Raw genomic sequence first — 15,101 nt, 5'->3', positions numbered from 1 at the left:
CGTCATCCATTGCAGCTACTATAGTCCGGAGATATTGCTAGGCTAAATAAACAGCTGAGCTCTGTTTACAGGCTACGCTGTCAGTCAATGTGTGGGCTGGAGATTGGTGGAGCAGAGACGGGAGGGGGTACCCGCTAGGTATTGTAAACGAGTATGTGTGTATGGAGTGTGTGTGTGTTACGCTAGAAGAGTCAGAGTTTGGGACGGAGTCTTTTACCCCCTGGAGTGTTACCAGAGTTTTTGGAGTGCTCAAATAAACTGGCCTTTTTCCCGAACACTACTCTGGTCTCCTGCTCGTGAGGGATTCATTACAATATCGTAACATGGTTTAGATTTCTAAATAAAAATTCACCTCGTCACTAGATAGACCTACTCCTGAAAAACTCGTGTCTGCACAAGGCTTTTTGTCCCTATGAGGCCACCGTCATTTACCCGACGGGAGGGGTGAGCGAGTGAGCCCTGCAATCTAGAATTTGACCACTGATGTGGTCAAAATCACCACAGAGCATCGTTCCTGTGGGTTCTGGCAACACCAAACCCCCGAGCTTGCCTTAGAAGGACTAAATGCACAAACCCATTATTTTTAAATATCCCACGGAGAGAGACTCTCACTGCAGCCTGTTCTATTTTGTTCGGAAAATGTTGGCATGCAGCCTCGTTCTGTGAACTAAACAAGGTGCGGACTTCCATCTGTATCACAAGTAATGAGGAAAAACAATGAGTGCTGGACGGAGCAGTGAGTGACTGTTTGTGGTGGAAACGCTAAGCGGACCTAGGGTCTAGGTACCATATCTGAAGGGTTACTTTTGGTTCCAAAGGTACCATACTGAAAGTGTTGTTGGAAAATGGGCTAATGGACCATTTGCTACTTTTAAAGAAATGTTCCCCATATTGGTTTTGATTCTGTCAGCTGCCTGTGGTTTGAAAAGTACATCTCTAATAGACTGCAGTGTGTAAAGATGGGTGGTGTTGATTCCAATCTTTTAAATGTGTCCCACATGGCTCAGTGTTAGGGCCAATATTTTCAGTTTACATAAATTCTCCCCTCTGAATCCTTTACATTTCATTGGTATGTGGATGACACTGTTTTGTAGTGATCTGCAACATCTGCACAATGAGCCATTGAATGTCTACAATCGTCTTTTGATTCGCTCCAACTTAAATAACATATCCACAAGCTAGTAGTGAACTCAGACAAAAAAAGGATGCTGTAAATGGTACATCCATAGAGAGAGTAGAACGGTATAAATACCTTGGTATCTAACTGGAGGACAATCTTAATTTTAATCACCATATTGAAATTAACGACAATACTTGGCTTTCTGTGTTTCTCTTATGCTTTCCATAAGAGCCTTTCATAACAGGTGACTCTTACAGCACCCATCACTGCCAGCTTTACTAAAAGGTCAGCTGGCCATATTTGGCTGTGAGGCAAGAACAGCATTGGTATTTGTTCTTTAATAAAGCTTTGTTGCAGATGCTTCCAGTTATATTTCACTCCTTTTAACTCTGACCTCACATCATCTTGGTACTTGTTCACAGAATAAGCTGTTGCTTCACACTCCCTTAATCCCTTCTCTGTTAGAGCTACAAACTATTGGAAATCAGTACCATGTGAGATAAGGTTTGTTGGTTTTAAATTTAAGATGAAAATAAAATACAATTAAGTGAAATAAAATAAATCGGGGCAGCACGGTGGTGTGGTGGTTAGCACTCTCGCCTCACAGCAAGAGGGTTGCCGGTTCGGAGTTTGCATGTTCTCCCCGTGTCAGCGTGGGTTCTCTCCGGGCACTCTGGCTTCCTCCCACAGTCCAAAGACATGCAGGTTAATTGATAACTCTAAATTGTCCGTAGGTGTGAATGTAAGCGTGAATGGTTGTTTGTCTCTATGTGTCAGCCCTGCGATAGTCTGGCAACCTGTCCAGGCGTACCCTGCCTCTCGCCTGATGTCAGCTGGGATAGGCTCCAGCCCCCCCGCAACCCTCAAGAGGATGAAGCGGTTAGAAGATGAATGAATGAATGAAAATAAATCAGAATTTAACTAGGAAGAATATCATTCTGTTACAGTGCACCTTACACAAAGAATAACCTGCAAAAGACCTTCAACTTGGACACTCTGCCACCTTTATGGCTGTTTAAATGCCTTATTTCTGATTTCTGATCTTGTTTTAATTGAGTGTAAATGCTTTTAACAATACATCTACACCGTAGCATGTTTATCAACCTGTATTTCTACTTTTAGCGATCATTTATTGCTATTGTTGTTAAGTAAAGGTTTGAATGAATGAATGAATGAATAAGAACATACTTTTAAAAAGTGACCACAGATGAACTGCCACAGACTTCTGGTGGACCATAAGTGATTATTGAGAGGGATTACTTCTGTATGAGTCTATACATTGAATTTGGGAAAAATCCTGCATTGTATAATTTCAAAGATGAACACAGAACTTTTTCCTCTTCAGTTGATGAATGTAAAAACAGCCTTCTACATTTAAGGGATGTAACACATACATTTTCTAAACACTTAATATTACAGTACCATATGGAAAAAAAGAATGCAGATGGCTGAAGGTTGCAGCTGAAGGACATTTTGAGCCAATGTCATCACAGGTCATTACCCCCTCGTATAACTGTGGTGTCAACAGCATTGCAGTCAATAAGATCCACACTAACAGTATGCACGAAACACATTGAGTGGGCACTATACCTTCAGCTGGCTGATTTTGTTTTTTAAACCAGTGTCATGTATATCACAACCTGAAATATATTTTAGACCCACACCACCAAACTGAACTGCATACACAAGAACTCTGAAATGGTAATGTGATATTAACGGAGCAGTCCAGTGTAATGGCTCCGAGCCCATTTGCTCTGTTTATCAATGCTCAGCATTGATTTCCCTGTCAGCTCCTCTTAGCTATAGCATGGCATTGATTGGTTTCCAGTGTCTGTGAATGCTACGTGGCAACATGCGACCTGCGGGCCAGTCCTCTGCCCTGTGCCACAGTGGAGTGTTCAACATCGACATCTGGATGAAAGAAGTACATTTGTTTTGTCTAAATATGAACCACAAAAGAGGAGAGTGAGTGTGTTTTTAACTCTTGTCCAAAAAGTGTCCTCAAGGATGGATATCTGAGTCATGGCTGCGTAATGGTCAAGAAGGATCTGAGATTCTGGTTTCAAATCAGGTATGTATGTTTATTTATTCTTAGTTAAACTTGGTTGAAGATTTGACCCTAGAAAGAGCAGAGAGATTTTTCTCCTAGCTAGCTGCTGCCTATCCAGTAAAACTGTGAAGCAAGTATTGAGACTATCCTTTATTTGAGGGCAGAGTTTTTTGGGAGGGGCACAGATAGATGTGCATTCTGGGAAATCAGAGCAGAGAGGAATTTGTTATAGGGGGGTACAGGACATTAAACTTCACTGAGTAGCTCCTTTCATTGCATTCATGTTGAGATTTTCTAAGGCAAATTAAAGAGTAGAAAATACAAAAGTGAATCTTAAAGTTGAAGGAATCCTCAATATAAGTCCAGTAGAAAACTACCTCATGAGTACAGCGATGTAGTTAACACTAAATACTAAATACTATAATTGTAGTAATAGTAGTAATGTCCTTAACAGCAAAGAAAGAAAAAATGACAAAACAAGATTTAAAAACCTGTAAAAACAAAGATTGTTTAAGATCTCTTTGGCATGAATATAAATAAAAATGTGTTTTCCGATCACCTGCAGGCCAGCAGAGCTCCATGGCTGACTCAGACCTTACGAAGAGTGGGGGACCAGCCAGCAGGGGCCCCGAATGCCGCTCGCCTCCGACTCCCAGAATGGAGCTTCTAAGCCCATCCAAGGTGAAGGACCGCTCTCAGAACGTCACAGAGAAGGTCACACAGGTATGGGGGGGGTGACATGGACTGAGAGCTGGGGAGTCCCATGAACACCAAATTTCAAATGCCCCACTATGCGTTCACTGCTTGCCACCTTCAAGAGCTCACATGAAAGGGTAACTGGTGCTCTTTGGTAGCCTTCAATCATGGCAACTTTATGAAAGCTTTAGCACATGATTAAAGGGCAACTTAGGGATTTTTCCACCTGGGCCCTGTTTTCCCATGTTTTTGTGTCTTAGTGACTAATGGGAAAAACAGTTTTTGAAATTAGTCCAGTATTGAGTGAGAGCGCTGCAGCCAGCAGCCACAAGACAGGCTGCAACATAACTACAAGGGGCAATTATGCACCATCAATTTCCATCCAATAAAAGTGCTGCTTTTGCTACGGACAGGCTCAGATTATTATTGCAAGTGCCTGACAACATTATGGAAAGCATCCCTACAGAGACAGACCTTTTTGTTTAACCAGAAACAGCCTTGAAATCGCTATTACCAAACCCACCAAACTACATTCAAATACACAGTAATTTTATCGTAAAAAAAACCCTTTGTTCATAGCTGACATAAACAAAATAAAACTCACAAAACTGTCTTGGTTTGTCTTTTCACTGTTCCAACATTCACCAACTCTAGTTTGGTTGAAATAAACCTTAAATTCACCCAGATAGATGTACAAATATGCTGGTTCTATACAGGCTAAAATTACCATTAATTTAAATGGAGTCTGGTGGGTTAGCGATATCAATTTCAGGGCTGTTTCTGGTTAAACCAAAAGGATCTTATTCCTTAACAAAAAGGTTTATCTATGCAGAGATCCTTTCCATAATGTTGTCAGAATAGCAATCTGAGCCTATCAGTGACATCAAAAGCACTTTTAATGGCTGTAAACTGACAGTGTACAAATGCCCAGAGTTGTTACACTGCAGTCGCTGCTGGCTGCAGCCCCGTTGCTCAATACTGGACCAGTTTCAAAAGCTGTTATTCTCATTAGTCCCACAGACTCAAAAAAAATAGGACAATACAATCCAGGTTGAAAAATTATGAATTTATCCTGTGTTTTGAGGCTCATAAAAAAGTTGCTGTGGTAGAAGATCGCTGTTAATTAACCCACTGGTGGAAAAATCAGCATTTGGTTTGGTGGCTGGGTTGTTTTCCTTCTGGTTGTGAAAAGCAAAGTTACATTGAGCCACAGTTGAGGCCTACTGTGCTTACTGCTGGAGCCCTGAGGCTCTGCATTCTGCATCACTGCCTCTGTGGGATGGTGTGGGATGGATATTAAACAACTGCAAGTGTTTGCAACAACCTGTGACCTTCCTGCACGGGGTCACTTGTTGATTCCTGTCCACCTGTCCATCTATATACTGTATATATCTAACTACTTATCTATGTAACTGGTAAACAGATCTATCTGTCTCCAATGTCAGTGAGGATCATCAAGCCTAAAAGTGCTAATGTGAAAATGGGTTAAAGAGAACACGAGGACTGTAGCAGCATATCAGCTCAGTTGTGACGCCACACATCATCATCACAGCCCTCCAGCTCAACAGCATCCAACATTCAGTCCATTCTTGCATGGTTGCTGAAAGCACACTATTGCTTTATCTTTCTAACAACTGGAAACAATCACACTACTGTATTTGGATGTCGTCTTAACCCAAGTCTCGACTCTGCTGAGAGTCACTTATCTCAGGATGGTCAAGGATTTGTTGGACCTACATGGTCTCAAAGCCAGAGCATGCAGCCTCCAACCAGAACTGGATCAAAAAACTACGTCTTCTAAAAAGGTCTGTTGGTTCGTATTAGTTCAGAGACTTGTTGTGTACTTGTTTTCCTTTTAAAGCAAAAGATTAGATACAGGACAGAAGGATAGGACGGTACATAATTGAAGGAAGACTAAAGGTTTATTTTCATATGTGAGAATCATTGCTTACTGATGCATTCTTTATGTTTAGGTACTTTCTTTGGAGTCTGACGTGCTGCCTGAATACAAACTCCAGGTGCCAGAGACAACATGGTGGATCTTGCTTCACTACAGCCCCTTCAAGGCATTTTGGGACTGGATTATTCTCCTCCTGGTCCTCTACACAGCTGTGTTCACTCCTTACTCGGCTGCCTTCCTCCTGGATGAACACGGGGATTTACGTCAAAGGAGTTGCGGCTACACATGTGACCCCCTTAATGTGGCGGACCTATTAGTAGATGTTCTGTTTATTGTTGATATAGTCATTAACCTTCGCACGACGTACGTGGACCAAAATGACGAGGTGGTCACACAACCGAGCCGGATTGCCAAGCACTATATCAAAGGCTGGTTCCCTATTGATCTGCTCGCAGCGATTCCATTTGACCTTCTCATTTTCAGATCTGGCTCTGATGAGGTAAGAACTCTGCTAAGTATAAGATTTTTTTTCACAAGAACACAAGTTCACATTGTTTGTGTTGATTCTAAGTCATTTTAGAGGTAATCTAATATCTTTGATATAACTGTAATGTCCTAAAGTATCTAAACTTCTTCTCCTATAAGTTCTCTAAGTTGCTAAAGTTTCCCTGCCTAACATCCTCTCCCCTGTCATTAACGGATACCAAAGATGGCAACCTTAACAAGCCTGCTGAAAACAGCTCGGCTGCTGCGACTGGTCCGTGTGGCAAGAAAGCTGGACCGATATTCTGAATATGGGGCTGCCGTCCTCTTCTTGCTCATGTGCACCTTTGTGCTCATCGCCCATTGGCTCGCCTGCATTTGGTACGCTATTGGCTTTGTGGAGAGGCCGTACACGGAGACTGGCTGGCTGGACAACCTGGCTGAACAGCTGGGCAAGTCGTACAACGACAGCGACTCCTCCTCCGGACCATCAGTCAAGGACAAGTACGTCACCGCTCTTTACTTCACCTTGAGCAGTTTGACGAGCGTGGGGTTCGGTAACGTCTCTCCAAACACCAACTCAGAAAAGATCTTCTCCATCTGCGTCATGGTCATTGGCTGTGAGTTAAATAACACTGTTAGGGACTGTATGAATATTATTTGGGTGGGCAGGCAGGTCTGAGCCTTTCAATTAAAGGAAAAAAACTGCAAAATCCTCCAACAAGAGTTTTCATTATTTGTTTTTTCATTTTTGTATTTTTATTATTATTTTTTTTACCATTAAAGCTGTTTCACGCAAAGCACTGATTTTTAAAATTCACATGGAAACTTGTAATGGAAACTACTTTCGACCTGCGGAATTGCAGAAATTGACATTTGGCAAATAAAAGCCTTTGTTCCAACTGATGTTATAGCTAGCTTGCTGCCAAAATGCAGGAATGTCTCGTGAATTTGGCTTCTGCTTCGGCTGGGTTATGATGAAAATGGTAATGTAGCATCTGTTTATGCACTTGCTAATGTTTTATGTTCGTCATGGAACAGGGCTAGACACAACAACTAGCGTTAGCATCACATTTGGGGTCCAATTAGTTATTTATGTGTAGATGACGTTAGCCTCTTGGTTTTTGTTGTGTGGAGTGGACACAGGCACTATTATTTAGGATTACATTTATATGTATTTATTTTTCAATTTTATTTATTTTTTTGACAAAAGACCCCGTGTGCATAGTTGTCATGCCGAAATTTAGCATGCAGATTTTCTATATTCCTGCACTGCATTTTTGCAACACAATGGTAAGACACAGATTTAATCTGCAAGGAAAGGCCCATCCCCCCCTCTAGTAACTTTCATACAGTCCCTTACAAAATATTAACCTGTTGTCACAACCCCCTTTTGAGCATATTAAACATTAACAACTAATATTCCACAATAGTCAGAATAATCTGTGTGTCCTTGTTGCTTCTTCTGTCTCAGCTCTCATGTATGCCAGCATATTTGGAAATGTCTCAGCCATCATCCAGCGGCTATACTCTGGTACGACCCGCTACCACACCCAGATGTTGCGGGTCAAAGAGTTCATCAGATTCCACCAAATCCCAGGCTGCCTTCGCCAAAGGCTGGAGGAGTACTTCCAGCATGCCTGGTCCTACACAAATGGCATCGACATGAATGCTGTACGTAGAAGGTTACAGGATTAGGTGTTATTGTCCCACTTTAACCTGTAACAGCTGTCAAGGTTGTTCAGTATCCCCATTTCAACTCTGATCCTTAGTATGTTGATGGTCTTGTCTTCCCATATTCAGGTGCTGAAGGGATTTCCAGAGTCTTTGCAGGCAGACATCTGTTTGCACTTGAACAGATCTCTGCTACAGAACAGCAAGGCTTTCCATGGAGGCAGTCAAGCCTGTCTGCGTGCCTTGGGTATGAGGTTTAAGACAGTCCATGCTCCTCCAGGAGATACTCTGATCCACTACGGAGACATGCTGGATTCTCTCTTCTTCATCTCACGCGGTTCCATCCAGGTCATCAGGGACGATGTGGTGGTCGCCATATTAGGTATCTCATTATAGACCAGGGGTAGGCAACCTGTGGCTCTGGAGCCACATGTGGCTCTTTAGGCCCTGTCCAGTGGCTCCTTGAGCCTTTGAGAAAAGAAGTCTATGGAAATTCCTTCTATGAATCCAAATGTTGCTGAACCTCGATAGCAGTGGCTGGTTAGCTATGGATGCCAAATCCAAAAAAGTAAATTGAATAAAATAGAGAATGTAGTAGTGCGTGGACAGATTTGTTTACTCTCACTGCCAGCTCTGCAAAATTTAAGTACCAGATTATTAATAAGGCCTTGCACAGTGTCCACCTTGTGGTAAAACATATTAATGAATGCTTATTTAGACCATAAGTGTACGCTAATTTAGACTTAATAGGCTATTTACCTTGATCATAAGGCTCAAACATGTTTTGCGGCTCCACACAGATTTTTTCAAATTATTTTTGGTCAAAAATGGCTCTTTTAATGGCAAAGGTTGCAGACCCCTGTTATAGACAATATGCTTGTGGTGTCTCAAAAATGCTCCAAAGATGAAGTGATAAGGAAATAAGAAATATTCATGCTCTAACAGAAAAGAATGACATCTTTGGAGAGCCCATCCACCTGTATGATGAGCCGGGGAAGTCCAATTCAGATGTACTCACCATCACCTACTGTGACCTGCACCGCATCCTGAGGGACGACCTGCTGGAGGTCCTGGATATGTACCCCAGCTTTGCAGACAACTTCTGGAGGAACCTCGAGATAACGTTTGACCTGAGAGATGTACGTTGGAAGTGGGGATAGACATTTTAAGTAACTTTCATATTTTTAAAAAAAAAAAAAAAATCTTACGTATGTAAGAACAGAATTGTAAATTGGCTGACGATGGAAAACAATTGCAATGTGAAATTAATTTATTGAGTAACCAGGCTTCAATTTTTCTATAAAACCAATTGAAAGTTCATGTAAGAAAAAATAAGTTCTGTCGCTGCAATTAGGATAGACACAGTCCTGAAGAACTGTCTATGAGCCTCTCTCCCCAAAGTCCACCGTCTGCCTGGTATCTTGAGCACACAGCAGCAGCCAACATCCTACACCGAGGACTTAAACAGTCCCAACAGATCACAGAGACACCGAAACAATTGACTCTGTTGTTAAACCTGTTAACCATTAATGTTAGCTGTGTGATGCCAACAGTAAGCCCTGCAATTGCGCATGTGTGGTAGGCGGACTCTCAGCAACTGTTCCCTGGAAGCCTGGTCTCACTCCAATGTTGTTGAAATCTGGCGCTTGGGCAGTGACTTACAGCGTCAGAAACCAATGAAAAAGGTGTCCTCTAATGTCGGCATGATACGCGACCGATTGCCATTACAGTTTAACGGCACCTGGTGGGGTCAGGGGAAAACGCGGCAGGACAAGGACAAAAGCTAAGGCGAAAGTCCAAGGGGATCAGGCGGAAGGGGTGGTGGATGGATCCAACAAACATCGACTTTCATTCGACAGAGCGCTGTGCCCGTAAGATTCTAGAGCCAAACCCTGTTCTTCATTCCTAAACACAACCACATGCTTTTGTTGTTGAAGGAAAAACATGCCACTTCATGGTGTTGTACTGACGTATTGCGTTTATTTTGAAAGAGACTGTATGTAAACAGTACATTTCCTGTGAAAACAGAAATCTATCTTGAAAGAAGACAATGCATGTACCAGGCAGAACTTGACATGGTGTCCCAGAACGTCAACAACTGGTGCACCCAGGGTACCTTGCATGTCATATGTGGATGTGGAAAGTCTCTGGAGCGGAGCTCACATTCCCTTAGCGGTAATGTCATGATTAACAGAAAGAGCGACAGCAAGGAGCCAAGAGTGAAGATATACACTGCACACAGTCCTATAATAAAATAAGTTTATTCCCATTTTAAATGGTAAAAAATGTATACAAGTAATGTTCATGTGGGAGGGGGGCAGCAAGTACTCTATACATTGAGTTGATAGTGACATCCAAATGAGTATTGGAGTACTCTTGTAGTCTAGAGGATTATTAACCGCAAAATCCCTGGTTTACATTTGGCTGGAGAACATTCTTGTGTGTAGTTCATCATCTCTGCCATCTTGCAAAATAATTCCTAAAAAGTCATTCTCCTTTTACAGCTGATGTTTGCTATTGTATCCTCAACCACCCAAGAGGGGTTTCCGTCTTTGGATTTCTGCCTGTAGATTTCCTTCTGTGCTGAAGCAGACAAGATTGCTGTTGTAGGCCTGTAAAGCCAAAGAAGTTGTTTTTTTCTTTGTTCATCAGGCTGATCAAGTACCACCAATAATAACAACAACTGATGATTCTGGGGACGACTGTGGGTACCGCCACAAGCCGAGACACAGAATCCACTCTCTGGACTGCCGAATCAGGCCAGGTGAGTTATATGGCACACAACTCTTTCACTAACTGGCTGTCAATCTTTGTATACAGGTTCTTGGAAAATTGTAATAGAAATGTCCTGAGTTAAAGTCTGCTTGGTAATCGGTGTGATAATCCTCTACCCTGGTAATCTGACAGAAGAACTTAAAAGTGTACAGGCATTGTTTTGACTGGTAACCTAAACCGGACTGATGTGAAAATATTACCAAGAGTATCAAAGAGTAGCTGAAGCTTTCCTGTCAACAGATGGGATCGATCATGAAGACTCGTACCCCCTTCAATCCTGCCGTCATCGTCACTCACCTACTCAAGCCCACTGGGATGACCGCTGCAGCTGTGACACCCCGTGTTCCCAGTCAAGTGAAGACCTGGCTAAGCCTCACGCCCACGGTGCCAAAGTAGAGCTTTACCCTCCAGAAGATTCCAGGAGGGACTACTCTCCCTCTGTAGTGCAGTTGCTCCCCCCAAGTGGCACCTCAGTAGGGAGGGACGCAGTGTATGACCGCGGCCACCAAGGTAAGTACGAGTCTTAATTGAAGTCTGTCCTGGAAAGACATACAGAGTGGGGTTTTAAACACGCCAGGACTGACTAGAGCCGTTGATGTTGCATAGAGAACATTTTGGGCGTTACTTTATCGAAATTAAATGGCTAAATACTTTGACTACTGTCTTTATATTTTCCTCAGCTTCATCACTGAATGTGCCGGGCATGTATCGATACTGGCCAGACCAACAGTCACAACAGTTTTCCAGTCGCGCCTGGAGATCTTCCTCCGCCTGCAACTCACACCACCCACCACCATTCACAGAAGAGCGGCCCAGTGAGCTGGAGTTGCGACTTGAGGTGTTACACTCACAGCTCAACAGGTGAATTCAATGATGCCCTCAGATAGTTTTAATATATTCATATATTCATATAAGAGGTATAATAAGAAATGAGAGTGGCTGGTCAGATCACTGGCTCAGAAAATGTTTTCAAATCCAAAAGTCAGTGCTTAAAAATCTGCTGTCTCTCATGTATGTGATTTAATTTGTCCTTTCCACTGGCTAGAGAGAAGATTATTGGATAATGTTACTGATAGTTCACTTCTTAACCTCTGACATTGTCTCTTAATTCCCCAGACTGGAGACCCGCATGACAGCCGACATCAACGTCATTCTCCAGCTTCTCCAGAGGCAGATTGCTCCTGTACCTCCTGCTTACAGCACTGTATCATCCAGTACACTCCCTACTGACTCACCTGGCCTGTATGGGACTGGCACACCAGTGCTGCACAGCATGTACCCCATTTCCCCCATACAGATGGACAGCCGGGCCCCAACACAGGTAGAGAATAATACCAAATGTTCAAGCCAACAAAGCTGAAAGCTGTGTTGAAAGTTTCTGACACCTGCATTAAAGATAAACAGGTTTTATGACGACTGACTTAGTCTGGACAGACACTCATTCTACGGCAATGCTGTCACCCACTACTGGTCAACTGCTTATAGTCTGACTGGTGTTACGCCACACCCACTTTTGCATTTATAGCACTCTCTAGTGGTCAATTTGAATGAACCTTTCGAGACTGCTTAAAAACACTGGGTTTCACCTGGAGCCGGTTCCTTAGGTATGGTATCATACAGAGTTTTGTGTGCTGGATGCGCGTTCTCGTCAGCTCGGGTTGGGTTGTCTCATCATTTGTTGGATAAGCTAACAAAAACGTAACCTAAAATGTTTATTAACATAATCTTTGCCTTGAGCCCAGGCTAAATAGTTTTTTTTTTTTGTACAAAACTAACCCACTTTCCATCATGGAAAACTCATGATTTGAAACTTTCAGGGTGTGTTTGTGGACATATCCTGCAAGTTTCATGATGATTGACCCAACATTTGTGGAGTTAAGTCTATTTATGTGTGAAGCCTCAGTCTTTTTAAGTTTCTTGGTCAGTATGTTTTTAATGCAATGAGAGATTAACAAGCTTTTGATGAGCTTGGTCCAATAATTATCAGCAGAAAAGTAGAAATTGGACCTGTGGTTCTACAAATTTGTAAAGCATAACAACATGGATGTTGGTACCAAGTTTCATTTAAATTGGACTAACGGCATAGGAGTTATGGGTTTTCAAAGTTGACCTTTAATTATAGTCCCCCCATTAGCCCGACTGGAGTCATATTTTTTGGGCAGAATTTGCACTCAACTTCCAATCATTGGTGAAAACTTTGTGTGTCTATGACGTACCATCTCGTGGGAATTTGCAGAGACATTTCTTAAGAAATGGAGACGACCACTTACTTCAACTAACAGAGATTTTTTTGTAGTGTTTTGACTAAGACATAAAATTTAAGTGCATGTGATTTCTTTACTCTAGAGTTCTACCCAGACTGACCTTCAGTTCACCAAGAAGTCCCAGGAATCACTGTCCAGCGGTATCCATGTGACTCTGGCATCAGACGACACCTCGTTCATGACTGTCACCCCCGAAACTGAGACACACACGGGGTTGACTCCTCAGCCGACCCAGCCATCAGCTAAATCCACTCTCATGGAGAACCCCAGGCTGTGTGGTAGTCTCCGCTACCCCTCCCTGCCGGGAAACCTGGACATCACCTCAGGACTGGCAGAGATCCAGAAACACCTCTCAGACCCTGTGCTGCCTGTCACCTAAACACCTTCAGGAACAGAGTTATCATGGCAACCAGTGTGACCTTGAAAGTAGTGGTAAGCCCCTTTTACACTGGTTGTTCAAGGACTTTTACACTGTTACACCACTTCACCGTTCCGTTCTGTATAAAAGGTACAATCACGGAATGAGGGGACAGAGTTGTCTCGCCCTAAAGCCAGCAGTGGAGGTAGTAACAGTGTCGAATCAGTGTTTGTGTTTGAGGGACAGCCAGCAGGTGGGACTTCTGACAAGATGTTATGTGTGACCCTCAGCTGGAGATGAAAAAAGCAGCTAGAAGCAGTTAGCAGCTAACTCAAAGAAGAACAGCAGTGGAAATGTCCGCAATCTGGGGAAAAAATGAGATGAGGGAGCTCATTACCCTCATAGCAAAGAACGAGATCAGCCGCCATATAACGGGGACGGTAAATGATTGATTACCATGTTATGCCATTGTTAGTGTTTATGAAGCGCTGCGGACACGAAAGTTATGTCACATTAGAGGCCAAAGCTGTTGAGTTAAATGTCAAGCCGGTGAGCTTTTTGCAACTGGTATGCAGCCTAAAATCACACACTGGACCAGCATGATGCTGCAGTTGTTAAGTCCGTAAAAATGGCAGTAACAAAGGGACTTCATAGCGGCCTTTTGCGCAATCTCTGTGTGAAAGGGGCTATAGACTGCCATAGCTTAAGTTAAAGACTTCTGGAAGGGGCCATGAAACTGGTCCAAGATTAAGCTATCAATACACATACAGATCCAGATCAAGGATTTCCATTTCATACAATGCTGAGACAGGATTACATTTATCAACACAATTATCACACTTTTTAAAGGACATTGCTGATAAGGCCTCTACAGTCAAATTTTCTTTACATCTCCTTATGCTTTATGTTTTATTACTCCATCCTGATTCAGTAAATTTTTGAGTGCCATCCCCAAAGCTTATTTTGACCAGGAGGAGTGACTTCCTGGATTCTCCACTGGTTGCCTGACAACTACTTCTGGCCAAGAAATTCTCCGTCATTTGACACCCCATAAAACCATTCAACTGTTTCCCTATTTTCAGTGTTTGTGCTAAGCTAAGATAAGCTAAGATAAACTAATCTAGCACCTGCTGGCTGAGAGGCACAAGCACAAGATTATTGTCAATCTTCCCATCTAATTCTCAAACAAAAAAAGACAACAGCAAATAAGCAATTCCCACAATGTCAATTTCCTGGCTGGTATGAACTTTCAACGGAACTCCACCACAAAAACATTTTGATCTACTGAATTTTGTTACAAAAGAACTGTGACAAAGGTATGTACATTGTTAAATTCATTGTTAAACCAATAATTTTGTCACTGCTCTCTGATGCGCGACACTTTTTCTGTTGTCAACCTATCACTGTGATCTTTTTTGTATTGTGTTTCAAATTCAATTATTACCCGACGGAGGTGCTGCTTCACTTTTGTGAAAATGAATCATGAACAAGTGATTTTATGACTTTATGTTTAGCAAATAATCACACATCATGACGCCATACTGAAACACCTACAAGTAGGAAATAACTCCTGTTCCCTCCCACATCTTCACATCCCACCCCAGTCCGAGATTCACAACAGGACTCAATATCACAACAGAACTCACAGCATTCGTTATACAATGTCAGTGTTCTAGGCTGGTTGACAAAAATTTAAGTTTCTCTCTATTGTAGAGATGGTGGAGGATGTAGGCAGTATTCTCTCAGTATTATACAGTAACTGTCATAATACACTTTTCAAC

The 15,101-nt window shown here is 42.4% G+C and overlaps 1 protein-coding gene across 1 annotated transcript; it reads left to right on the top strand.

Annotated features, from left to right (window-relative positions):
- Window positions 1–2,601: 2,601 nt before the first annotated feature.
- Window positions 2,602–15,044, top strand: kcnh6b (potassium voltage-gated channel, subfamily H (eag-related), member 6b). Its single transcript, XM_049564359.1, has 12 exons — window positions 2,602–2,677; window positions 3,736–3,893; window positions 5,840–6,264; window positions 6,469–6,869; window positions 7,724–7,923; window positions 8,053–8,305; window positions 8,869–9,062; window positions 10,576–10,687; window positions 10,939–11,208; window positions 11,307–11,559; window positions 11,815–12,019; window positions 13,045–15,044. Exons 1-12 carry the CDS (start codon window positions 2,602–2,604, stop codon window positions 13,339–13,341), a joined length of 2,844 nt encoding a protein of 947 aa, XP_049420316.1. The 3' UTR covers window positions 13,342–15,044.
- Window positions 15,045–15,101: the final 57 nt, after the last annotated feature.

Source organism: Epinephelus fuscoguttatus, linkage group LG20 (genome assembly GCF_011397635.1).
Source record: "Epinephelus fuscoguttatus linkage group LG20, E.fuscoguttatus.final_Chr_v1".
NCBI lineage: Eukaryota > Metazoa > Chordata > Actinopteri > Perciformes > Serranidae > Epinephelus > Epinephelus fuscoguttatus.
The sequence above is the reverse complement of the archived record's forward strand: the minus strand, read 5'-3'. Positions and strand labels throughout refer to the sequence as shown.